Raw genomic sequence first — 27,447 nt, 5'->3', positions numbered from 1 at the left:
TTCAATATATTTTATTTCAATTAAAAAATTTTTTTTTAATGAAAGTAATGAAAGATTCTATGGATTTAGTTGTAGTTAACTACTGTATAATAACCCTGGGGTAAGCATAGTTTGTTCAGTGGGTGTATTATTATATACACTAGTGTCAATCATTCTGTTAACATGCGGTGAGAACAAAAGATGCATATGGGAGAGGAGTGAGAGATATACATGAACCTCTTCTATGGTTCCTATTCCTATGGCACTGCCACGACGTCCATATTTACTTGGGCTTTTGCCTGGGACAAGCAATGACTGCACAGAGCCCACAGAGAAAGAGAGAGAGAACGAGAGAAATCATGAGTCCATGCAGCAGGTTATGTGTTATATAAACAAAGTAGCCAACAAACATCTGCTGGAGAGACAGTCATCAAAGCATGAACAGCAAGAAAAAAGCTGTCATGAACACAACAGAGTAGCCACACAAAGAAAAAAGGGCCAGAGGAACCTCAGGAGGTGACCTGTGAAGGACAAGAAAGCTGAAGTAGGAGCACACAGCACACAACTGGAGACAACTGGACAGTTTTCATTTGTGCACAGCATAACAGTTAGTCAGGTTAACATTACTGGAACAGGTTAGTCAGACAAAGAGGTTCACATATATCATATGATATATGATCAAATAAAATCAAATACAATTTTAAATATTAAACTAAAAAAACAAGCGTATAAAACTTAAAATTTTACTATCCAGCTCATGTTATTTAGCAAAAAATTGGACCTAAGTACTTTGCAGTTTCAATTAGACTTTAAGGATTGCTTTTATTTGTAATTATGTAAAAATGTACAAAAATACAAATACAATTTAAAAAAAATAAATAAAAAAACAGAATTTACTAAACTTTTCATTTTTACTGTCTATGCAAGTTTCAGGGTGATTTTAAAGTTTTTATTTACTTTATGTCATTCATTTTGCATACTGTTGGACCTATACACTTTGCAATTTCAATGTGTTTCATGGATGTTTATAATAACAAAAAAAAAATAGTTTTAGTATTCAGTTTATGCGAAGAATTCCGTATTATTGGACCTATTCAATGTGGATTTTAAAGTGATTTACTTGTTGATAAATAATCATTTTGGTATGTGTTGGGTTGGGTTGTCAGTTGATGTGCACTGGGTCCTGGAGCAAAACCAGTTGAGATCCACTGTCACAGAGGACCATAATGGGCCCCCCATTACTGTTGATGGCCCTTATGACTTAATCACCAGAGGGGGATGAATCACTATGAACAATCTTTTATTTCGCATGTAACCTTTGGGATTAAAATCTCAATAGTTGAAAAATCATTTGTGCTAACATTCTGGTTTTTATTTTCCATTGCATCACCTGTATGAAGGTCAAAAAGTCCATATGACTGAAATGGCATATGATAGTGCTATTAATAACAGAAACATTAACTGTGACAGAGACATGGCTCAGTAACTCTGAAGTGTGTTCCAGTGCAAGTCCCTGTGGGGAAATTCACTAGACTCATACGAGTTGTGCTCAGAAGGGGCGCTGGCTGGACTTAGCATGGCTCTCAGTGCCGCTGCACTTAACCTGTGCAAGCATTATACTTACCAACATTACACCTGCATATTAAAACACTAGTACAGCAGAATCCATTCAACATGCACACACATAAATATGTAATGCTCCCAGCAAGTCCTTATGTGCTGATGTGCATCTGATCCTGTGGGGGATGTGGTAAGGTCAGTACATTCACAACCATCTTTATACTATAACACTGCCACAGGCCGCCTTATCCTATTTCAAAATCAGATAATATTCATTCCTGAGGGGCACTGCAAGGAAAATAACAAAGTAATGTCTCACATGACCCCTTATAGACTATCTGACAGTATTTCATTCCCTCATGAACAACATGCAACACATTCCAGACCACTTTATGTCATGCACTCCTCAGAGCACCTCAACTCCACCATAACACACACGCACTTCCTGTGATCGTTAAAGGAGTAACTGCCTTCTCTGGGGAATGCTCTAATGCATATCACATGCTTTTGGGTCAATGACATGTTTATACAGTAAAAGTGTACACAACAAACAAAAGTAAAACACTAAAACAATATATACTGTATAGTTTAAAAACATGTATTCTTTGTATTCACGATTGGATTTGAAAACATGAGCATTTTCAAAATAAAAGAAAAATATTTTCAAGGCATTTTACAAATGATCTATCTATCTATCTATCTATCTATCTATCTATCTATCTATCTATCTATCTATCTATCTATCTATCTATCTATCTATCTATCTATATATATATATATGAATAATAAAATTGATCAGATATATTTTATTTGCACCACATGTATATTTACAACTGAACTAATTTTATCTGATATTTTAAGAGACATACTGTATGAAAAATTTTATAAGAATTAAGTAGTGAAGCAGTTGCTATTTAATTTCTTTTATTTTAATTATATGTAATTAAATATTTAATTTTATCTTTGTACACACATACACAGTTATGATCACAAATGCTGGAACCATTGGTAAATATGAACAAAGAAGGCTGTGAAAATATTTTATTTTGAGAATTTAAAAATCTCATGAATTAAATGTTTTTCTCTAATACACGTTGGACACACTTAACTGTTCCCTTTTATGCAATAGTTTTTGCAACCTATTTTTGCCAGTATAACAGCTCTGAGTTTTCATTATCATTATGCCACTGTGTGTGTGTATATATATATATATATATATATGGCACTCAACTATCTCACAGTACATATAATTTTATATCAAACATAATTTTAACAGAAATTAAAACATGCTTATACAGGGATGCTGAATTTGGAATAAATGAATAGGTAGGCACTTCATGTCATTGACCCTTTTAACTCAGGAAATACTGACTGTTGCTAGAGCAGCAAACATGAGCAAGACCAGTGCAAGTGACCCTTTTAAGAAATGCTCGGTGAATAAGATTAGTGGCTACAGAGCTGACAGACAGAGGGCACGATGGGAATGAGAATAAAAAAAATGAGGATAAAAAAAGGGACTGGTGCATGAGGGCAATTATTAATCAACTCGAAGTTGGTTGATTAATCATTAATTATTTCATCTGCATTGTGTTGCTTGTTCTTAGTTTGCCAACTCAGAGCATCTGTAGTCAGGAATTAGTGAAGTACGTTTAACCAGGACCGGTTTTTTACCTCATAGTGAAGGGGAGTGAGGGGAATAGCATAGTTTGGCCAGTAGGGCAGGGGGTTACTTACTATCCCAGGGGGTTTGGGGGACTCTGGTGAGTGGTTGCTGTTGTTGTTGTGGGTGAAACTGCCGCTGTGACTATTGGAGACTGTGTACTTCCTGATATTGAGGCCCATGGTGTCCAGAGACTGGCTCCTGCTGCGGATCACCCGCTATAGCACAGGGAGAGATCAGGAGGAGACACGGTGAGCAGCGGCAGGTCAGGGTGGGCCAGTGGAGTGGGTCTGAAGCCAGTGAATCAAGTTGCTAAAACAACCCGAGGAAAATACCTGAGCCAAGTGTGCAGTTCTGTTTGTAAAAGTAAAAAGCATATGGCCAGAGGGAGTACTGATGATATGAAGTTATCAGGAAGTCACTAAGCTGAAGCCAGCAACCATTAGAGAGCAGAACTGCCTGAGAGTGTTAATGGATATTGATTAAATATCACCCACTAAAGTGCTGACGATTTCAAGGGAAAATCCCAGAATGCCACAACCACGGATGAGCTGTGTCTATGCTAACAAGTGTGGCTATAGACAGCTGCTGATGAAAACGGTCTGAATAAGTGATTGTGGAAGATGCGGAAGCAAATATAATAGGTTAAAAGACAATGAAAATGATTTATGAGTAGTCTGATTGATTTTTCATGACTGGATGACTACAATCAATGTGTGAACACCAATGAACACTTTCAATCAAAAACCCGGCTCCCAAGCACATACAAACAGTCTGTCTGTAATGAATTATTGCTATGGAAAATTCACATTCATCTATATACTCATCAGGCATGATGCTGCATTTACAGAACAATAGTTGTGTACGTATATCAGGTATGATTAATCGTGTAGTACTAATTAGTTTGCAAAGTATATTAGGAAGCGAAACACTTTAGAGCACAAGATCAATTTCATGAGTGCATCAATGCTCAGGACTAATTAGTGTTAATTACAGTAATGAGTAATTTAATCTAGGTAGCATCGGTTACGTCACTTGGAAGCTGGAGTCATAAAGACACCGCCATCTAAATCCCAAAAGAGAAAAACTGCTACCGTTCGTAAAGAATAATAGCAGCAAGGTAAAAAAAGACCAGTCTGAACCAGAGTTATTATCATCATTAACTGCAACTAAAACTACAACTAAAACTTTTATTTCAGCTGATTTTTTTGTTGTTGTTGTTTGTTTCTTTTAAGCTGAAGTACTAAAATAACTGAACCTATATTAAATAAAAGCGAATAATTAACACTGAATAGACATATTAAAACAGAAACTAATACAAATGACAAGCACAACTAAATGACTAGAACTTTAAATAAATTATACATTTTAAAATAAATTAAAAAAATCGTATTTAAAATGATAAAAACTAAAATATGTTATATAATGATTGTAAAATAACACTACACTGAATTGAATGACACATCTCATGTCATGAAAATATTCATGGCCACTAACCAAATGCACCCTGTCAACCTTTTACGCACAAGCCACAGTAATGCTTCACGGACATCCCCATCCTCCTCTATTCTGGATGTAAGTGCCCTCAGAGAGACCCCCAGAGCTCTGTGTCCTTGTGGATTACCTTGAAAGACTCAAAGAAGCCCCCTCCCCCTCCTCCATTCTCCAGTTTGTCCTCCTCTCCTCCCATTCCCATCATCGCCTGACTGTTGATGTGCAGCTCCTCGTACAGCGTCTCCAGCAGAGCAGAGCGGGTACGCTCCTGATGATGATGAAAGTGGGATAGTGTACTTGTATAGCAAATACATTTGAATATAAATAGTAAATGAATGTTAGACGAGGCTTGTAAATTTATTTTAAGGACATTTACATGCATGAATTTGTAAGTCACATTTATCATAAAATACATTTTATCAATACATTTGAAACCATACCTTGGTGTTGCATATGAGCACTGACTTCTGACACCTTAATGACACTCACCTCTAATTTGGCAAATTTTTCAGCTTTGTAACAAGAGTATTCGGCATTGATCAGCTTGGTAAGCAAGAATTCATGAAACTCTGGGCCCTGAGAGACGCAGGAAGGTGTAAATGGAGAGCAAATGAGAGAAATACAGTTGGAAGAAGAGGAAAGTCTTTCTGTTACAAGCAATACCATTTAAAATATACATCTCTTACAAGGATGCATTTGACTGATTAAAAGTAACAGTGATAGGCATTAAAAAAAAAAGAATAAAAAAGTCAGCATATTAGAATGATTTCTAAAGGATCATGTGACACTGAAAATTCAGCTTTGCCATCACTGGAATACATTTCTAAATATATTAAACTAGAAAACAGTTGCTTTAAAAAATTTATTATATTTTAAAAAATTACAGTTTTTGTTGTATTTTGATCAAATATATGCAGCCTTGGTGAGTAAAAAAGACATTCAAAAACATTTTTAAAAATCTCACTGACCCCAAACCTTTGGATTGAATATTACAGTATTTAGCAGATATTCCCCCACCAACAACCAAATGCCATACAAAGATTATTTACTCTATTTATTTTATCATTGCATTCCTTAGGAAATGAACCCATGATCATGATGTTGCTAGTGCAAAGCATAAATACTCCACTTCCATTTATTTAGATTCAGCAACTCACTTTCTTAAAAATGGCTGGGTTGGGGAGGGATGGTCCGAAGAATGGAACGTCGTCTCTCGCTGTTACTGAAACCTGGAGAATGACAGATACGTGTATCACTTACTCACTCACAGAGAAGTGTTACAGAATCGCTAGATTGCAGTTATACTGTGATAATGTACCTTGTACAGGACATTGTCAGAACAGGCATTTTCAACTTGCACCACTACGTAGGCATGAAGGAAGTTGGAGGCAATCATGTCTGGCACAAATGGAGTGTTCTCTTCTTGAAACACGATGGCCACAATGTCATTTCCTATATGCCTCTTCTTTTGTAGCTGTGATAACAAAACAAGACAGTTTAATTTTAAAATCCTTCAACACTTGCACTTTCAACAAATACCAAACAGCTGTTAAAGTGAGATTTCTAACAGTGCACTCAGGCTATCAATTTTTACCCATCATGTGTTCCCAGGGAATCAAACACCTAACCTTGCGCTTCATTGCACAATGCTCTACCACTTGAGCTACAGGAACACTGATAATAATAACATAATAATTTAGCTTTAAAAAATATTGTTTTAATGAAAAGTTGTATCTTTAATATTAATTTAATAAGCCATTTTATACAATCAATATAGTGATGTGCCATGTCCAAATATATTTGATGTAATACACAAACCCAGAATTGTGATGAGTGTCATTAAATGCTCTCCTGGCTGACATCCGATGATAAATTCCATTCATTTTGGGATTTAATTTATATGTCAGTGATGCCATGTGCTGAAGTTGTTTTTCACAACATGTCTCAACAGATGGCCGTCAAGGGCAAACACAGAGGTTGCTGCCGCTCATTTAAACATGGACATCAGTTCACCAAGCCGATCTGCTGTCAACCTCCAATCACTGCAGAGTGTGTGCACATATGACAGTGAGAGAGAGAGGAGCACGCTTCATGTGCTCTAAATGCAGAAGATTCCCTGAGGAGTGAGATCTAAAAACAATCTTCTTCAGAGGGTGCAGCGCTGCCAGTGAAGGTGCAGAATAAAGGTCACTCTGTGAGTCAACAATCGTCTGCCAGCACATCAGCAGTGTGTGGTTGCAGGAAACAGCATCTGCCCCAATGCTAAGGAATGGATTTCACCCCTCCTGCCAAACCAGATGGCTTATACCTATGTGGCTTGTTTTTTTTTCTCTGCATCAGATCAGTATCTAAAAAGACTTTTAGTCTTTTTAGGATATTTTGTTCCACTAATAATTACCACAGTTCTATTGATTAAAGGATCTAGAAGCAGGGAAATTTGCTATCAGTAACCCTCTCACTGAACCCACAGCATTATGAGTAGGGATGCACCAATCCGATACTCAATATCGGTATCGGCTCCTATACTATATTTAGTTAATTGTGTTTAACACACGAAAGATTGATTATCAGGTCAGCACAAAGAGGTGTAAAAAAATGTGAAATTCTACACTTAAAAAAAAAAAAGACAAAAAAACCTGCACTATCTGATCAGATCGGTATCGGCCAATTCTCAGAATTTTGGGAATCGGATCGGTTCTGAAAAAATGGTATCGCTGCATCCCTAAATGTGAGTACCTGCTGTGTATCACCCTCTGTGTAAGGCAGCTTAGTTGACACATGGAACATGATCTCCTTGTTGTGGAAATTGTGGTACACAGATTCAGAGCCTGTCTGACCATGTGTCACGTCCAATCCTCCACGAAACCTATTAGAAAACATGAAGGGCATTGTTAGCACTATACTTCATAGAGACAATTATTGCAAATTTTGTAGCAAATCTTTATAATACAGATATCTCTCAAAAGGTTACATACTGTAACATTCAGGGGAAGATTTCGACAATGATATTTCACCACACTGTTTTATTATTCATTAATAAATTATTCAGTCTCTCACTAAAATTAAAAAAATAATTATTAATTTAATTGTAAAAAATGCAAAAGGATAAAAAGAAATATAAAGAAACCTATTGGTTTTAAATGTCTATAATTTTGTCAATTTGAAAAATGTATTACCATTAACTAAACCATCACATTTATTTAAAATACATACATTTAAAAGTGATTTATTTACATTTTTATTTAAGAAATAATTAAATAAATAACATAAATGAATTAAATTCCTTTATTCTTAAGTGTCTCTCCTTGTTCTTTAGTTTTATTTTTTTATTATTTATATACAATTACATATTTTAAGTATATTTTATTAGTACTTATTCATATACAGTATTTATTCATGTTTATATAGTTTGAATTTTTACGTTTTCATTTTATTTCTATAAGAAGTTTTGGTAATTTCATGCGCTTTTGTCATGTTTATTTGTTTTAGTTTTTCTTTAAATATTTCACTTTACCTTTAATATTTCTATTCCAGCTTTAGTCTGAGTAATTTTAGTGCTTCAACATTTTGTTTTGGTTATTTTCCAGGGCAATATTTAAAATTTATGTGCAGATTTATATTTGATTTGATTTGATTTCATCTTTATTTAAATAAAGACTCTTTTTTTTTATAGTTTTTTTGTTCATTAGTAACAACACTGGTTTAGTCCAGTTTAATCAGAGGAAGCATAAATACATGCAATGTACATGTGACATTTTTTTGTGTGATTTGAAGGTTCAAACAACGCAGACAGTGCGTGAAAATAAACTGCGCTATAAGAAAGTGTAGTTTGTTCTTAGTGAAATCTCTCATCAGAAGTGCACAAATAAAAACTCCAACATCCAAAATATGTTGTTAAACATTTCATCCCGCACGTCTACATCTTGCTTGTGCCATATTGAGAGAGAGAGAGCTGTTCTGTTTATAAGTGTTACCCTTTGAAGTCATGGAGCTCGATTTTCTGTCCCAGAAACTCTAAAAACTCCACCAAAGCAGGACTCTCCTCGTTATTCCCAAACAACTCCTCCTCTGAGGTCTACACAGATAAAAACACATCAAGTGCTTATAAGTTTCATACAAACATTTGTATGGTGCCCTTGGCAGTAGACACAGTAACCCATCAGGAACAATAGAAGGTCATCTCAACAAAGAAGCTTCATGCATTATCATTACTTCAATTACTGAAGGAAATAAAGTATTTCAGCCTTTCACAAATCACAAATCTCCCAAAAACAAGAACACATAATGACGAAACATTATGTTACAGCACAAAGCCCAATATTAAATAAACCCCAAATGAAATGGACCCACACACACAAAAACAAGAGCTTCTTGATGAAGACAAAAGCAAACTCTAAAATTAGCAAACCTAAATGGCTCATTATGAGTCAATTAGTTTGATGAATATGTAAATCTTTCCCCTGAATACACAGTCTCGCATTTAAAGTCAAGGAGGGCAAGCGGAAGTTTTGAGAATCGATCCAAAAGGCGTGTTATAAACATGAGCATGTCCCATTAAGGGCCTCAGTGTTCTTACTGCCCACACAGGAAAGGTTGAGTGTGTAAACACACCAATCTGTGAGATGAAGAGGCTGTTCAAGTACATCTCGCAGCCTCCACTGTCATGCTATTACGCTAAGGGCATTGCTGTCACCTCTCACTCTCTGCCTACTATCTGCAGCCTTAAAGGTCAAGGATCTGTCTCAATGCAATCAAAGCTCTCCTCTGGGAACAATAGCCTCATGATTTGAATAAAAAACAAATGAAGACAACGGCTTGATTGTTGTCTAAGCAGAGGAGCCATTGTGAGGTCAAGAGGAGGAAGGACTACTTTGTTAGCTGCTCGATTCAAAAGATTTAAGGTGTTGTTCTAAATAAAGATGAATTATGATGGTGAGTTACAGCACTGATTCATCTCTGTGCATCGGAAAAATGAGAAGAAATCAGTTGTGAAGAAGCTAACAGTGATAAGGCGTCCCATGCGACTCACCTGTCCAAACTTCTGATAAATGACTCCGAACTTGAAGTTGTTGCTTATGACGTGTTCGTCGAAAGTGACGATGAGCCTGGAGGCCTGTGGGAGAGTAGATGTGTTCAATAGAATGATGAATGTCTCTTAAGTACTAGAACATGTCCCCCCATCAAACTTTTAATAACACGTAAATTTATCCCCCACTCTTTGTTCGGGCAAGTCAAGTTTTCAAAGGCTGTGTGAATAAATCTAGATTTAAATTCAAAGTGATAGGATAGTCTGTGCATGTTCTGATATTTTATTCAAATCCAGAATGAGGCGATATGAACATTGTGGCGCGCTAAAGACTCTCATGCAGTGTATGTTTCATTCATACTCAAAGCCTTAGGGTAATAACATGACATGGCAGGAAATCCCTAATATGGACAAAGACATCCAGCTACCGCTGTATAAGCTGAATGAAAAGCAGAAATGTTTTGACTGATGAGATGTGAAGACATTACACACGATTGTGAGAATATATGGTTTTAACACCTGTTTTCAAGTTATCTCCAGGTAATAAATAAAGAAAATGAAAATAAATAATGCAGTGCTAATTCAAATAGCATTTATTATAGCATAAAAAGATTCTACCTTATTCAATGATAAAAATGGACGAATTAAAGTGTTTTTATTATATAAACAAATACATTTTTTTATATGTATAATAATCTTAAAGAAAAATATTATATTGTCCAGTAGAGTATTTGATTTCTTAGCCTATTAAAAGTAGGAAATAAGAGAAAAATAAGCAAAAAGTCAAATAAACAAATAACGGTATTATATTTGACATTTCTGTCCCCCTCACTTCTGAAATGATGTCTACGCCCCTGGCTTTGTCAGCACTGGAAACCCTTGAGACACAGAACAATACTTTCACAGAAACTAGCATATTTCCCAGTGCCACTCTTTCATTAACCAGGACAAATGATTCAGAATTATGTGTTATTGAGTTAAGCATATCACTTTGGCGCAGGTGCGTTATATAAAAAGACTGATTGAAATTGTGTTGTGTAGGGTTGCGTACCTTTGGGTAAAGTACAGGGAAAAATCGGTCCACGTTCACCTCTTCACAGACGAGCTGATGATAATGAAAAGAGAAAGCACTTATTGATTCATTCCTCATTCTCATTTGATCTTGCAAAAGTGATGCAACACTATGGTTGTCTGTCCAGGCAGGACAGAACAGGCTCATGGGAAAGTGAGACAATCAGTCATGTCACTCGGATAGAGGTGTGATGAATTGAAGGGCCTGAAAACAATGGCGCTGACCCCATTCACCCCCTCCTCACATGATTCACTCTCACCTTGGCCATCTGGACAATGTTGGGGAATTCGGTCAGACAAGATATTGGAATCACGTCGTGATATGTTTTCATTTTAGTTCTGTAAAAAAGGAAAGACATTAGTAGACATAAGATTAAAGCTAAATACTGGTGCAAAAAGGAAATACATGCCCACTTGATTTTGTAATATTCTTTAATTTTTGAAGTTCCTATGAAAAGGTGCTTTTTTATTAAAGGCACGTCCATGTGGAGTCAGTGTCGGCATTCAGCAACTTCATCTTTGCACCCTCACGACTCACAAAAGCACTAGTTTATTAATAAATAATTAAAATGTCTTCTCCCCCCACCGACACATTCATAATCACTTAATTGCTTTATGTGTGAGCTTGAGCACGGAATAGCCTATAGCCTAATACGCCTGCCTATATATTAAAGGATGATTACAGTAGGCGTGTACCACCGCTGCAAGGCCACGGGGTTAAATAAAACCCAGTCACATGTTAAACTTGCTCACGAAACTCACCACGAGGTGGCACAAAGGAATGGTTGACAGTATTGCTCAGTAAAGCTGGAATTGTCACATTTTCACTTGTAATCAAAGATAAAAAAAATAAAACTGTGGTGATATTACAATAATAGGCTAATAAACCATTATAACATTTAATCTCAAATTATTCATCATATAAATGTGTAATATTCCAGCTATTTGACCACTCATTTTGTGAAATATTACAGTGACGGCAGTGCTTGAAGTGTGCTTACTTTTTACTGAACAATATCAGCCACTGTTAACTTTGAATGTTATTTTACATTTAAAGAGGTGTGCATTATGCCATAAAAAATATAATGATAGAAAAGGTGGATTATTGTTAATAGGATGATTATGAGTGATAGAGGCCTGGTTCTAGCAAATATTTTGCCACCAGTCACATCAATGTCACAAATGAAAGGTATGAAACTTGCTTTTAAAAATTTCAGCAGGTCACGCATTGTACTTATTCGTTATCTGTCCTTTTTTGACACATCTATTGCCGTATAGTACAGAGCCTTGCTCATGCATGCCAAAAATTAGAATGTCCACGAATTAAGAAATTGTTGATACATTTTTTTTATTTGTTCCTAAATAAAATGTTCAAATAATAATTAAACCATGCTTTAAATAATAACAATAATATGCATAATACATACCTTTTACCAGTTTATTAGTTCTTATTTTATTTTATTATCCTATTCACTTTAAATTATGGGAATGAATCAATAAAAAAGACCCTCATGTTTAAACGAAATCGAATGGTTAAAACATTCTTGTGAGTTTATATATTTTTTTCCCGCATATCTGTGAATTGGCTTACATGTTTTTAATTCTTTTAATACAAGAAATATTCAAAATATACAAATTGATAAAAAGAGATTTGTGTGAACTCTGCAGTCCTAAGCACACTGGTTTAAACGTTATGCTTCAATTCTTTTTTTTTCTTTTGGATAGAGCATTTCCATTTTATACTGAGCAAAATATATATTTTTAGGAGGGTTGAGGTTTGGGGCAGTTCGTAGCTTCATCGTGGTGGCTGAAATAGAAAGGTGTGAATCGCTGCTCTTTCCTACGGAGAGTGTCGGGTGGCTGATCAGTGATTCAAACTTTCAGAGCAGGTTTAGGCAAAGTGTCTCTTTCAGGATAAATTCATCATTTGGTTTGAATTTTGCAATTGGTGTGCAACGGCATATACTATACAGTATTGGATACACTATAATATAAAATGTTGCTTCATTTGCTTTGTTTCATGAGAGACACACGTGTACAATGAGAGAGACAAAGAAACTGATCGAAAGACGGGCGTTCAGATGAGAGAGAAAGACAAATTTGTACTTAATTTATGTTATGTTGCCTTGTACTCTTTTCATTTTGCACTTTTATTTGTACGCGTCAATGTTGCTGTTCTTTTTGCAATAAAATGTAAAAATACATATTTTACCCACGTGGTAAAAAGCTCATTTTGGTTGACTACCATATGTATGTGCACTTTGAGTGTGCATGAGAGCACAGTCTCTAGGTGAGCATGTGAATGATGAATGGTTTAAACACTGGCAAGACTTAAAAACAAATGCAAATTATAAACTTTCGTGATGATGCAACACTGCCTTGATTGTACAAGTGACAGTGTCACTGTTTCAACTGTGCAGCTCGCTTATAGAGCAGACACGATGTGGTGATTTGAAGCCATTTGCTGTGATCCACTCGCACTGTTTGTGAAATTACATCTCACAGAAAGTTTTCAAATTTCTTTTATAAAAAGTTCTTTAAAAAAGTTATTTAAAGTCATTTAATAATGAAATATGAATTGTATATCACCTTCTGCATTATAATGAATTTACCCACACAGGACAGAGATTGAGTGCCGCTGCATGTCATGCCAAACATCTCACAGCAGGCGCGTAGTCAGCTTGAGATTGGTTTATGAGATCAGCCTTTTTAGAGACCGCCAATCAAACTTCCTGAGGCTTACTTTTCTAACATCAATGCCACAGTTTATTTTATATAAAAAATTTGCAACATTTACATTTAAATTAAAAACTAAATACATGCAAAGTTTTGCTTTGCTTCAATAATGTATAAAATAAATTACACAAATCCTCATCCCTGGCAGCTCAAAAACAGCAACAACAAAAAATGTTTGTAGTGGAATGTAAGCACATCATTGCCCAGATCTAAAACAGTTGCTCTTATTAACAGCCTTCAGTTCAGTATCATTGTGGCATCATTAAACGTGTCACATTTGATTTGATAACAGGAACATCCTGCTGTATTCCCTCCACCCACTCACATTGCCCTATATTGCCCATCTGGTGCCTAATGCGGAAATGAGGGTGGTGTGTACATTTGGCCTGTTTAATCTGTGAGAAAAGAGGTTTTATTGTGGGCCCCGGGAAACATTCACAGTTGTTGTCAAGGAACAGATATCAGTGTGTGCTCCGTTTAAAGTCCACAATAAAAGCCAAAGCTCAAAACAAAGTAGTGAAACTGTGCCAGACACTAAGCCCTTTATAAGCCGCCCTCATCTACATGATAGAGACGTTTGGAAGGACACAAGACCAGGAGACAAGTAAGTGATTTCAAGAAAAGTAAATAAGACATGACAGAGGCAAAAGCAATCAAATGGGGAACAAAAAGAAGTATTAAAAGAGAGAAGGTCACACCTGAGCATGAGGCGGAGATGCTCTTGGTCCCCGATAACATCATATTTCATGGAGAACACCAGGTGGCCCAGGGCACTGTCCACTGTATAGTAATTAAAGTGTTCCTAATGAAGGAGCAGAAGGCGAAGATGTGAGTGCACATTCATCTTCACACTTTCAGGTTTTCAGTACCAACACTCCCCCACAGATCTAAGGGCTAACCGACCACTTCTTTATGCACATTAGTCTAATTTATAATGGATATTAGATGTGAATACATTAAGCCCATTGAAGCTAAAGCCTAATAAATCTTCATTATGACTGGTTGCTACAGTGTCACATTGGCCTATGTAATTAGGTTACATTTGCTAACAGTTACATTATTGAAACTTGTTCAAATGGATGGGCTGAATGTGATTTTATTTTGAATGTTCAGCTTTTTCTATGCATTATCATCTTCATTTGTGGGGGCTCATATTCTATAATTAGCATTCTAAAGACATATTGTTCACTGATAATATTTACGTCAGTGGACTGTTGTGGGCAAATCGCTGAGTCATTAAGTTGAGTTTGAGAACCTAAACATTGTTGATTTGTGAATGAATCATTCAAACCAGTTTTGTGAACTGGATTAATGGATTTACTGAAAAGTTCTGACTCAAAAGAATAGCCTGTTCATAATTTGAGATCTGTACTTTTCGAACTCACAAGAATGTGTTCAAGGAGTGCTTAAGCACATGTGCATGTAATAATGGATTTGATTTTGGGCTGTTCTTCTCACAAAACTATTGACTTTAAAAGACATTAAGGCTTTTTACACCGTGGCCCTGGGTTATCATTGTTCTAAACCCTGGGAAATGTAAAACAAGATAATGCCGGATTCCTTTTAACCACGGTTAACTATTTCAAGTGTGGAAAGCCCTTAATAATGCATAAATGTAGTGCACAAAACATAGTGCATTGAGTAATATAGTGCATGAGTAGTATGGACCACTTCTATTCAATTTTACTTTAATTTAATTTATTTTTTTGCCTTTTTTGTCAAGAAATTTAAATTTTGTTTTTTACAGAAGAAAGAATGTCATACAGGTTTGGAACGACATGGTGATAAAATTATGACACAATCATGTTTGGGTGAGGTATGACTTTACTTTGAATCCTTACTTTTCCCAGAAAATGCTTCCTGTAGATCTTAGCGGTAGAGTTGCACTCCAGTTTGAAGCGTGAATTGGGGGACAGAAGCTGGTCCAGATCAGTCCCATTGCTTAGCTCATGATTGGTCCCTTCAATCCAATAACCCCCAAACTGGGGCAGCAGAATCAAGGGAAATGGACTCCTTCTGCCAAGAACCTGACAGAGACGGTGAATAAAAACAATTATGGTGACGATCAGTTGTGCATCGAAACAGATATCAAGAGAAAAATAAACATATCTGGACTGGTGTACCTCATGGACGCTGGGGTAAGGGATGTAGTCTTCCTCGGTCTGAAAGGAGATGACATTCAAAACATTAAAAATGCAGTAGACTTATTTGGTTGCAACAGAACCTTTTTAACTCCAGTGACCCAAGTAGCAAAAACACCCTGCTTGCTCATCTGCTGGTTTATTTAAGAGAACTAACCCACTATATGTACTCAGTTTGATTCTATACAGGCAGTATGGCTTTAGGCTAGAGAATATTCCTCAGCACTAGCTTATCTTATTTGATTGCAGTTCCATTAGAGCAAGGGAAAGTGGGCTAGGGATGTCTTTGAAAAGTAGATGCACCAGCTTGACTGATAACTAGCTCTTCTATTTGAAGCTGTCTGCCTGCAGATAAAAACAGCAGTCTGTTGCCCTCAGACAAAAAGTGTTTTGTATTTTTGTGAGTGTGTGTGTATAAAGGGACAAAAGAGAGTCGGTGAGGTGAACATACTTTGAGAGGAGGAGGAAGAGTGCATCGTTGCTCGTCCATTCTGTTGCTCTGGAAGAAAAAAGATAGAATCTGTCAGCCCTAGCAGCCCTGTCAGCCCACATGTGAAAGCAAAAATAACACTTAGGTTAGAGCTACCGAGGAAGAGGAATCTGATTATATTTTCATGCCTTTAAAAATAAAACTTAATGAAGCACATATGCAAGAAAATCTAAATTTATAAACAATTCTGGATTTTTTTTTACAATTATATATCTTGAGAATGACACATGATGTATACATTTGAGAAATATTATTATTAAGAGCAATTAAATTTTTAACATTATTTATAGAGTCTTATTCACAAAGCACAGATAATTCAGAGGCTATCGTAAATTTTCAACAATAATTCATCTTTTTTTAATGCAAGTAAACTTAATTTCTATAAAAACGAGGATTATATTGCCCACAGTGAGCAAAACAACTCAATCTTAGCAAATGTAAAAATATACTAATTCATGGAATTATTCATTTGTTTTTAAAGAGGATGTATTCTAAAAAAAGCTACTCATTTTATGGAATTATTTCACAATAACATGTATGACAACAAAATACTATGTAATTCATAAATAAAGGTCAGTGCAAGGAAAACCTGGGGAAAAAAGTTAAACAGCATAATATGACATTCATAAAATGAATATGAAAGACCACAACATTTTATAAAAAGAAAGTTCACGTGTTTAAACAATATTAGAAAAGAGCACATTATTTTAGGCAGACAAACTGAAAGACAGAATAAGCCTACAGATCTGTCTTAGAGAATGAATTGTTTTTTATTCTCTTTCATCAGGTTTTCAGAATTCCGCAGACAGTGGAACACAAGATCAAAGAGTGCAGGGAGAAGACGTTCAAATATTTACAAAGTTTTTTTTACAGTAATTATACAAAATATAACGTCTTAAAGCTGCAAGTATCAAACCATTTGTCCACTTATTTAACTTAAAGTGCTGATCATCAAAAAAGAAACCATCTCAGTGACTCAAAAGAGTGAAGCCCTATACAGTTCAGATGGACCCCACAGGACTGAATATGAAAATACTGTAGGAGCTAGTCTCATCAGATTCTACTGTTGTAGATTTGAAACACTACACTGAGATGCAGTGGGGATCGAATGTCTGATCTATCTGATGACGGATTCCACCAAATTATCTTTATGGCAGACCAACTGTGTTATACATACCAACACGTTTGTTATCTAAAACATCCTGTACATCTAGCTAAGCTTCTCTTTTACTCTATAATGTCCTCCAGCTGCAACCCAACAATAAAGCAGATCCAGTTTCAGTGTCTTGCTGTTCTCCGAAGCATTTTGGTGCATTTAGTGCACTTATTATAGTTCCTGCATAGACATCTGTCCATCCTAAGTTAGAGATAACAGCAGCAGTATCAAATGACTAAGATCAATATGTCTCCGTGTACCCAACAACAGGATCTTCTTGTATTTCAGCACCAGAGACACCAGAGAATTTGTTCTCTTCCTAGTTCAAACGTACTCATTGTAGATTTGGCAACTGTATGACTGTGATATTCAGGGCAAAACAATAAATATGTGCATATTTTTCACCATAACTGTAGTTCAGACTTTCACTTGCCCCATCAAAAAATGAATAAAAAAATAAATTATAATGTAACCAAATAGCCACAGTTAAAAAAATATATATAATTCATATTCATATAAAAAATGAAACAGTGTAGTGTCAGTGCAGCACGGCTACAACCAAAACCATGCAAATGCAGCTATGTATCCAGTTAGGACAGCTGACTCAGGGGTTAATGGAAAATATCTACATCAGAGATGAAAGGCAGAAGGAAGAAAAAAAGTAAAAGAAACACATTACCTGCATTTTCTCAATCATTTCAAATAAATCAGGTGTCTGGAAGAAATGAGATGAGATGAGTTTAGTGTTGACCCCTGATGACATGAGAGGGATGTGGCCAACAACACAGACGACACGCTGCAGTGCAGGATACATCTAACTGAATATATCCCATCTATCACTCAGACTTCATCAGGAATCAGACATTCAAAGTATTCAGACTGCATTCATTCTGTTACTTACAGCACACTGCATTTTATTAATCAGTTCACATCATCACATATCAAAATTGCGGCAAATTCATCCTGCAAAGGTGGCACTGAATTGGCAATTAGATATCTTTACACAGACTGCTTCTTTAATGCTTCTCAGAAAAAGAACATAGCAGCCTTAGATCAGCTAACTTCTGGAAAAACTTTAAAATTGTATTACAATTTACAACAGTTAACATTTACAATTAAGAGTTTTCTGTTTCAAGCTTTCACATAGCATCTTTAGGTTATAATAACATAAAAAATTCAAATCCAGATTTTGATTTTCAAAAATGAATTATAAAATTTGTATAATGTTGTTTTTTTTTTTATTGCAATAAATCCATTGAATCAATTTGAAAGTTATACAACACAGTAAGTTGATCCACATATGACAGCCTCTGAACTTGGTCAATACTAATCTTATATACAGGCACTGGACTAAAAATACATTCATCAGTCATCGCTTCCAAAATGAATTCAGCGGGTCATCTTCTTAATGCAATAAATTAATTACGGCAGTAAAATAAAATTTCGTCATGAACAAGAACATGAACAATATCACATTAGACCACAGAAATTCCAAAATGATATTTGCATATTCAACTTCCAAAAGTGCATTAATCTTTGACGTTACATTAATTTAGTAGACTAGTGCTATGCGCTGTATTAACAAAAACATAAATGGCATTAATAAAAACAATAACACTGACAAGCTATGCAATATCGTGCTCATAATTGAATGTGATTAATCTAATGAATGCGATATAGTATAGCTTGTGAATGATCTACGGCTCTGTGTATTAAATGCATCTGGATCATTTCCATCTGAAAGCACATGATGGAGATTTACTGGTACTATTAATCACAGAACCAGCTTTACTGATGAGATGCGGATGACAATCACATTCGATTTATTGTGCAGCCCTTGTTTATTGATCACAAAGTACAAAGTAGATGAGGAGATGAGATGTGTGTTTTCAAAGCACCGCTATTACTGTCAAGAGTGCGTGGTGCACTGTGACTGGTTAAGAGGATATATCGCATTCTGCAAAAAAGGGAGACTGGCATTTGTTGTGGTTTGGAAAAAAAGGGAGAAAACATGACCTAATAACTCTGCAAATAGCGCATTTTGCATAAAATTAAAGATGGACTTTTAAATACAGACCATATACAATACTGATTTTGGCAGTAACTCATTTTTTTTATGGCGTTTATTGCATTTGGGAAACCAAACTCTTCATTTCTAAAGCATTCATTAATCTTAAGGTGTCTTTACATAACCAAGCTAAGGCTGCTCTGTACCTGCTTAAAATTCAGTGTAAAGATTTTATTATACCAGCACTGACCCACCTAAGCCCTCAGTATCAAAGTATACAGATGTGATCACTGTATAAATGTATTTATGCCTGTTCTGACAGTCAAACAGTCTGTAAAGACACGTCAAACGTCAGAAGTTCTTCTGTGCCACCTTTGCAGTGTAAATTTCAACATTTACAGTACCAACACATTATTAAAATCAAAAGTTGTATCTTTTAATATCATTTTATGGACCTGAACTAACATGAACTAACACTGAACAGTTGTATTTTTGTTAACTTACATTAACAAAGATGAATGAATATTGTCACATACTGTATTGCTCATTGTTGGTTACTGTTTGGTTAATGCATTAACTAACATGAACTAAAGGACCATATTTTACAACATAAAACGGATTTTATCATCAGCACAACCTTTTTTAGGTGCGTGAAAGTGTTTTTCGATTCAGCCATAAGTTAATAATGCCAAGTAAATTAAAATTAAATTAAAGTACACTCAATATTGCCCGGGTAGCAATTTTTGGCCCAATATGCATTACATGTAGGATATGGTGGAACTGGCATTTCCTCTCTAGCCCGATGGCAGCATGTCATTTTAAAGTATGGAGAAAAAGTATAGAGATACATAACTGAATCAACGGCACTCATGTTTGGATAAAATGCTTGTAGCTGACTGTCTTTGTCGCGATCAAGTTGGTTACAATGGGCTAAAATTATAATTGGGTGTAATTGTTATAATTGGCTGCTGAAGTACCTTGCAATTATTTCCCACATATTCATATTTTAAATCTGAGGATCAAGAGCAATATTTAACTACATTTCAAATAAATTTGTTTCGTTTATTAAATCTTCTCACTATTCTTTTGATTTATTCCCACACACATTACCTTATTCTTATGTACTGACAGCTGATGTGACTCCAGTTTACTCTGGAGAACCTCCAAGACACAGACAGCAGAGTTCTGTCCAGCCTTTGGGACGGACCCAAAGACAAAGTGAACGAAAGTGAAAACAATTATCTTCGATGTTTGAAGGATGAAGACTGGATGAATTTCTCACAGTCTTCAACAAACACTTTGTGTACTGTAGCACATTGTTTAAACACATTGTGTGAGTACTCCACCATCGGCAAACACTCCTTACACTGCTGCCTCGAAAACAAACTTCAGCGAAACCGAATCACATAAGATAATAAAACATGACACAAGGTCAAATGACTCAGTTTTGTAACACAAACACATTACCAAGAGCCTCTTCAGCCAAATGACTTACCAAAACACACGATAGTAAGTAATTTAATAAGACTACTAAACTCTGAACCATATGCACTTTATGGTTCAAAGTAACAGTATCCTCCCTAAACAAACATGAGCAGATGAACTCCTATTGGATTACAGAAATACTGTAAATATAATGAAAAGATTAAATATACTACAGTAACCTGTACAGCAAATAAATACATAAATAAATGGGAAAAAAGTGCACTGATAGCAAATCCATATTCTCTTTTCTTTCTTGCATTAAAAATTGCAGTGCAAGTAAAAGGAAAGCATTTGATATTTTGCTGTAAGAACCATGTATTAGGTAAGCATGAAATACATTCAGAGATGCCAGAACTTGCATAAATGAAATAAACCCTGCTCTCTTCACACTCACGAAAATCTTTTATTATATGAAGATTTATTTATTTTTATTAATTGCTATTTCTAGCAATGTTTTGCTGCACAGAATTAACTTGACTAATTAACTACTTCACTCACCCTCTGCTACAAAATCTGAAATTCATAGAATTTATATATATATATATATATATATATATATATATATATATATATATATATATATATATATATATATATATATATATACATATATATTTCAAATGTATCCAATATTTTTGTTCAGACTGCAGCTTACACATACTTACTGCATCAGGTCTTTTCCAGTGAGCAACTGTCACTTGCTGTGGGTTGAGTAGACCTTTAGACATTTTTCAAAAAGTAAAACTAAATCTTCAAAAACCAAAAAACTAAATATTTTCTGAAATCTGCAAATCTACAAAGTCCTCTGTCCTCAGAAGTGAGAGGAAACATCCAGCCCCGAGTGCTGCAGCAGGTTCCATGTCAATAAAAAATAAAACATTCCAGCAGGGCAGCACTAGACTGCTGTGTGTGCTCTGGGAGGTGCTTGCATGTCTGTAAACTGAAGTTTAATTGTGTATTTAAGCATTAAGATCCTTTATCTCCAGGTGCTCAGGAGTCTCTCCTTTCTCAAGGAACAGAGTGAATTGTAGAGGAGATGTTGCATTCCTACAGAATTAACTTTCTCTCCATCTTGCACTTTTCCTTTCTTTCACTGGAAGAAGTTCAGTATAAAATTGAGCTGATCTGAGCCTGGATCTGCTCTCTTTCAGTCAGAACAGCCTGAGCAGAATCTTCCTTACTCGTCAACACTGTTCCAAAAACCCAGTGACACATGCTGTCACTTATGCGTGTGATCAATATATGCTCGTTGGAATAGTATGTTGGCAAGCGTCTCGGAGGACGTGAAGGAGTAATACACAGAATTGTGGTGCAAGACAGACTTCTTATTATGTCAGCTTAACAGGTCTGTTGTTAGTTTGACATTATTATTAGAGCGATATGTCAAGGTTAAACCAGCCGTGTCAACTCTAATCAGCCTTCAACACTTCAACTCTATTTGGAGATTCAAGCAGAGCCCCACTGATCTTTCATTACTTCCTTCTGAGAAGCAATTCACAACAATTACAGGAATCCCTGTTATTATTGTACACTAAAATATCTGATCTATTTAAAATGAAACAACCTTGCTTGATCAGTTATCTTGCTTTATGATCATGTTCCTTTGGAAAAGCAATCTAAAAAAGACTAAGCTCACACAAGCTAATATACCTAAACTATCCAATCCAATCTACCTATTCAAATAGCATAATAATAGTCATTGACACATACAGTAATCAATGCCAAATCTGCAATCAAATATCAATCAGTCAATAAATAAACAGCTTTGGTTCACTGGAGATGCAGAATAATCATATCAGATTTCATAATAGGCGGAATAATAGTAATAATAATTATCTTTTTCTAAATATTAAATGAATTGATATAAATAGCTTAAATATACTAGAAATACATCAGTGGCAGTCTGTGGCATTTTAGAGCTATGCACACGGATGAATCAGCACATTTGGGTTGGAATGTAATAGTGACTGTGCTCAGAGGGCTTAGAGAAAAGTGAACAGAAGACTTTTTTCCAATATGTTTGGAGGAACTTTTTTTATTTATTATTATCTATGATTCATGCCAACCTGCCAGACAGAACTGGCAGTCTATTCTAACAGAGCTTTAAGCTAGCAAGTGGATTTGGAAATGGAAAAGTCTCCAGGGAACAGCAGAAATGAGCAAATCTATTTAACTTTTCTAAAAAGACATTGTGACTAAATTTTAAAAGAAATGCTAAAGAGCTTGTATGGTTTTCGATGTTTCAGCCTCAGCCAAATAACAACAAAAAATACCAAGTACTTATTTATTTAATATATTTAATATAAAGATAATACAATCAGACAAAAATGTCAGATTTTTTTATTTTATAATTTTTTTAAATGATAGCGCAAACAAACTTCAAGTGAAACAGGTTTCAGATTACATTTCAAAAGATAAAACAATAGCTGAGTGTTTAAATGAAGATAGAACATCTTTGGAAACGTTCTGGTTATCCAACACTGTTAACTTGAGGGGCAATTACTTTATACATCTACTCACAATCATCTTGGGACTTTTAGCAAAAAAAATCCAGGCATTTTTAAATGTGGCTAAAGTGTACTATGTGTGGCCACTGTCTCTAGATGAGAAAATCAAAATGAACTTCACCAAAACTTTGTTGGACAAACATGTGGTGAAAAATCACCTGTTTTTCAGTGGAGCTCAGCGGTAGAAAGACATACTGATGGACTTACTGAATGGATGTCAGAGGCATTATCTCCACTGTGAAATCAGGCCAATCCTTAATTAATGATCCCCTTCATGTGATCCTCTAGTCACCCTCTCTCTCTCTCTCTCTGTCCTATCCGCCATCATCCTCAGCTCAGCACAAATTAAATCAAATCTAACTTTAGAAGATGCTGCAATCAGACTAGCAGAAGGCTGTATATATCTCTTCTCATGTCCATAAGGACCAGAGCAGCTCACTGCCCTTTAAAACAATGCTTCAAAACTGGTGTCAGAGGTCTGTATACCTGTATATAAATATATATTGGGGCTTTTTCATATTTTTCTGAGATAGTGGACAGTAAGAGGAAATGATTGATGAGAGAGCTAGGGAATGTTCCACAGGCCAGAGCCTCGTGAGAACTGGAGCACTTACGCATCATGAGTTTGTGGCAATGCATTTGTCTTAATTTAGATCTTTGCAGATGCTACCATCATCTCAGTTATAAGTTGCTAGTCTCCGGAGGAGTGTCATGTGGAGGCAAGGTCCCCATATGCTCCCTGTTTTACAGTTGATCTAACACATGGTAACACTGCAGGCCATTGTTGCTACTGTGCGTAACTTTGGATAATTTTTTTGTGCTTTTAAAACAATGAAAAAGAATGGTGAGACATTCCCATTGTAACAACAACAGAAGGGCGTCTCAAGCCTGCAGCATGTACGTCAGAGGAAAAAAAAGACTTGCATCTCAGACAGCATGTAAAACTAAAATCCTCTCTGACTTGGCAGTCTCTAATGCAAATGACATCAAACTGCTGAAAGCACAATCCAGCAGAGAGCCGCTCTGGCAATGCAACTATAAAGTTGAACAAACAGGTCTTGAATTGAGAATTAAAGGGCTAGTTCACCAAAAAATGAAAATTATGTCATTAATGACTCAACCCTGTAAGACCTCTGTTCATCTTTGGAACACAGTTTAAGATATTTTAGATTTAGTCCGAGAGCTCTCAGTACCTCCATTGAAGCTGTGTGTACGGTATACTGTCCATGTCCAGAAAGGTAAGAAAAACATCATCAAAGTAGTCCATGTGACATCACAGGGTCAGTTAGAATTTTTTGAAGCATCGAAAAAAAAATTTGGTCCAAAAATAGCAAAAACTACGACTTTATTCATCATTGTCTTTTCTTCCATGTCTGTTGTGAGCGAGTTCAAAACACTGCTGTTTACTGATATCCGGTTCGCAGTGATGGACAGTAATGGAGTAGCTTTACTTAGTTACTGTATTTAATTACATTTTTCAAATATTTGTACTTTACTGGAGTAGTTTTATTTTGAGTAACTTTTACTTTTACTTCACTACATTCCAAAGCATAAGATCGTACTTTTAACTTCACTACATTTCATAAAACATATCGTTCCTCCCTATAATATATCACATGCTCTGACACGCAGAAGCGGTGTCTGATTCATCATGAACGAACTGAGTCTTTTCAAAATAAACTTTTAAATAGGATCGCAAACCGCACCAAACGATTCGTTTACGAATTAGAATGATCCAATTGCAGCTGTTCTGGAGTCGACCACTCACTGATTCAAATGAACCGTTTAGTGCGAGTCAGTAAGAACCGGGAGATCTTGAGCGCGTGTGCGTCTGATGTTGCTAAAAGTAAGTTATTAATGTCGAAATTTAGGATTAATTATTGTAACTGAACATCATATTTAGGTCAAAATTGTCAGTTGTTTGGGAACTAAATCCGCTGTAAAGAGTGATCTGTTTAAGCCCACTGATATAATATAATATATAATAATATAAGCCCACTAAATAAAATTCCCTGCTGCCGTAATATTAACAGTTTTATTAAAATGACACCATGTCCTATGTGACGTCTGTTTTTATATTGTTTATCAACAGTAACGTTATTTGATTTGAGAAGGAAAAAATTATTATGAAAATATAATTATATAACCTAACTTCAGGCCTTATTATCATTTCATATATAAATGTGATATTCTGTAAAACAACAAACTTTAAAATACTTTTTTCTTACTGGTGAAAATCAGATGGTCATCTCTGTTTTATCTCAGGTAAATCACAGTGTAAGCTTCACAGTGAACATTACTCTCGTCAACGTAGTCCACATACACAACAAAAATATATCTTGACTCCATATAGTGGTTATTTTGGAAAAAATTCCAGGTATTTTGAGCAGTAGGATTATAAAAAAAAAAATGTGCTAATATAAAATTAAATTAAATAGCCTATATAAAATTGCAAACATCTATCTTTCAGTACTTTTTTACTTAAGTACATAAAAATTTAGTACTTTTGTACTTTCACTTGATTAAAATTGAAAAAGGAGTACTTTTACTTTTACTGTAGTAATATTTTACTATACGTATCTGTACTTTTACTCAAGTCCACCACTTCCGGTTCGTGAACAAATCACTCGATGTAACCGGATCTTCTTGAACCAGTTCACCAGTTCAAACAAACCAATATCCCGGAGTAATTCATTTACTCAAACAGTACACTGACTGAACTGCTGTCAAGAGAGAACTAAAGATGAACACGAGCCGAGCCAAATTATGAACGAACGATTGACACGGTCTTACAGGTTTGGAACGACATGATAGTCGTCAATAAAATAATTTTCAATTTTGGGTGAACTATCCCTTTAAGGAAAATTAACAGAATACGCACAAACAAGTGACAGATAATCACATACAAAACCCATAAATGAGTGACAAACAATCACAAATGAAACCCATAACCCTCATAATAATTACAAATGCGTTCTCTTTATAATTTCTAATATCCTCATCGACAGCAATGAAATGAAATGGACAACAAATTTGGAAAAATTTATTTTTGCCTAAATCTCCTGAGAAAAGACTCTCTCTTCAGAGATTTGTTCAGATTTGCTGAAGATACAAAAGTCTGCAATTCTCAGAACAATGTTTCAGAACCAAGTCTGCAATTATCTGACCATTATCCACATAATAATAATGATGACATGGTGATGTGTAAATGATGACAGAATTTAAATTTGTGGGTGAACTAACCATTTTAGTAAATAAGAAATACAATTTTATACAATGAAGGATGCTTTCATAGCTCCTTTCCAAAAACTAGGATAGACTCAAAATTAATGACAACCTCCAATGACATCATCTCTATTCTTTTTCCATTAATTTTCTTTCTCCAATTTCATACATATGGGATTACCCTCCATTATGTTTTAGATAAGCTATATAGCAGAATTGTGGATGTCATTAAAGCTCTCTGACATCACACAAAATTTATCCTTTTAATCGCAGGTTCAGTGCACTGAGTTTTAAAAGCACTAAAATCTCACACAATCTCATACACACAACCTCCTACACACATAGAGATCACTCACTTACACACTGCACACGATACACAAAGGATCTGATTCTTTAGCTCTGCACTTTGAGAACCAGACCCTCAAATTTAACTTTATCAGACACAATCGCTAAGATCAGCTAACAAAATATGGCTCAACGTAACTAATGAATCTAATAACATTTAACTCAAAAGGGGCTTATCTCTCTGTATTATCTCTCTTAGTATCCTGTTGTAAGTGTTTGATAATCTGTGGATCAGCAAATATTCAATTGCAATAAATTTGATTCATGCAGTAGCTCAGTATATAAAGAAAAAAACAAAAAGAGATATTAGTCTCCCATCAGCTAAAGTTCAACCATGCAGTTAAAATTCACACTGACTCAACGATCCGGTCGCTTAATAATTCCACTTATTACAGTCCAGTTATTAAGCTTGAAAGCCCCCAATCATTCTTACTGCGTGGAAAAGAGTACATTCTTTAAAATGTCTCCTTTTGTATTCAATGACATTCAGGAACAACATAAGGGTGAATAAATGATAACAAATTTTCATTTTGTTTGAACAGTTCCATTAATGGTCATGAGAGC

The 27,447-nt window shown here is 35.3% G+C and overlaps 1 protein-coding gene across 9 annotated transcripts in view; it reads right to left on the bottom strand.

Annotated features, from left to right (window-relative positions):
• Window positions 1-27,447, bottom strand: part of LOC113068393 (rap1 GTPase-activating protein 1-like) — a 72,751-nt gene that overhangs the window by 8,877 nt on the left and 36,427 nt on the right. For 3 of the 9 annotated variants that reach the window (XM_026241157.1, XM_026241160.1, XM_026241159.1), the window contains exons 4-19: window positions 17,993-18,028; window positions 16,119-16,166; window positions 15,650-15,688; window positions 15,368-15,553; window positions 14,225-14,328; window positions 11,051-11,129; window positions 10,771-10,824; window positions 9,723-9,806; window positions 8,668-8,768; window positions 7,430-7,559; window positions 6,012-6,167; window positions 5,851-5,922; window positions 5,183-5,269; window positions 4,824-4,961; window positions 3,274-3,417; window positions 217-294 (exon numbers count right to left, since the gene is read on the bottom strand). In XM_026241157.1, the coding sequence (XP_026096942.1) occupies window positions 217-294; window positions 3,274-3,417; window positions 4,824-4,961; window positions 5,183-5,269; window positions 5,851-5,922; window positions 6,012-6,167; window positions 7,430-7,559; window positions 8,668-8,768; window positions 9,723-9,806; window positions 10,771-10,824; window positions 11,051-11,129; window positions 14,225-14,328; window positions 15,368-15,553; window positions 15,650-15,688; window positions 16,119-16,166; window positions 17,993-18,028 (1,536 nt within the window). The remainder of the gene's footprint in view (window positions 1-216; window positions 295-3,273; window positions 3,418-4,823; window positions 4,962-5,182; window positions 5,270-5,850; window positions 5,923-6,011; window positions 6,168-7,429; window positions 7,560-8,667; window positions 8,769-9,722; window positions 9,807-10,770; window positions 10,825-11,050; window positions 11,130-14,224; window positions 14,329-15,367; window positions 15,554-15,649; window positions 15,689-16,118; window positions 16,167-17,992; window positions 18,029-27,447) is intronic. The other 6 variants (XM_026241163.1, XM_026241165.1, XM_026241164.1 and 3 more) reach the window with 3 other exon arrangements.

Source organism: Carassius auratus, linkage group LG44F, assembly GCF_003368295.1.
Source record: "Carassius auratus strain Wakin linkage group LG44F, ASM336829v1, whole genome shotgun sequence".
Lineage (NCBI taxonomy): Eukaryota > Metazoa > Chordata > Actinopteri > Cypriniformes > Cyprinidae > Carassius > Carassius auratus.
Note: the sequence above shows the minus strand (reverse complement) of the source record. Positions and strands in the feature narration are given on the sequence as shown.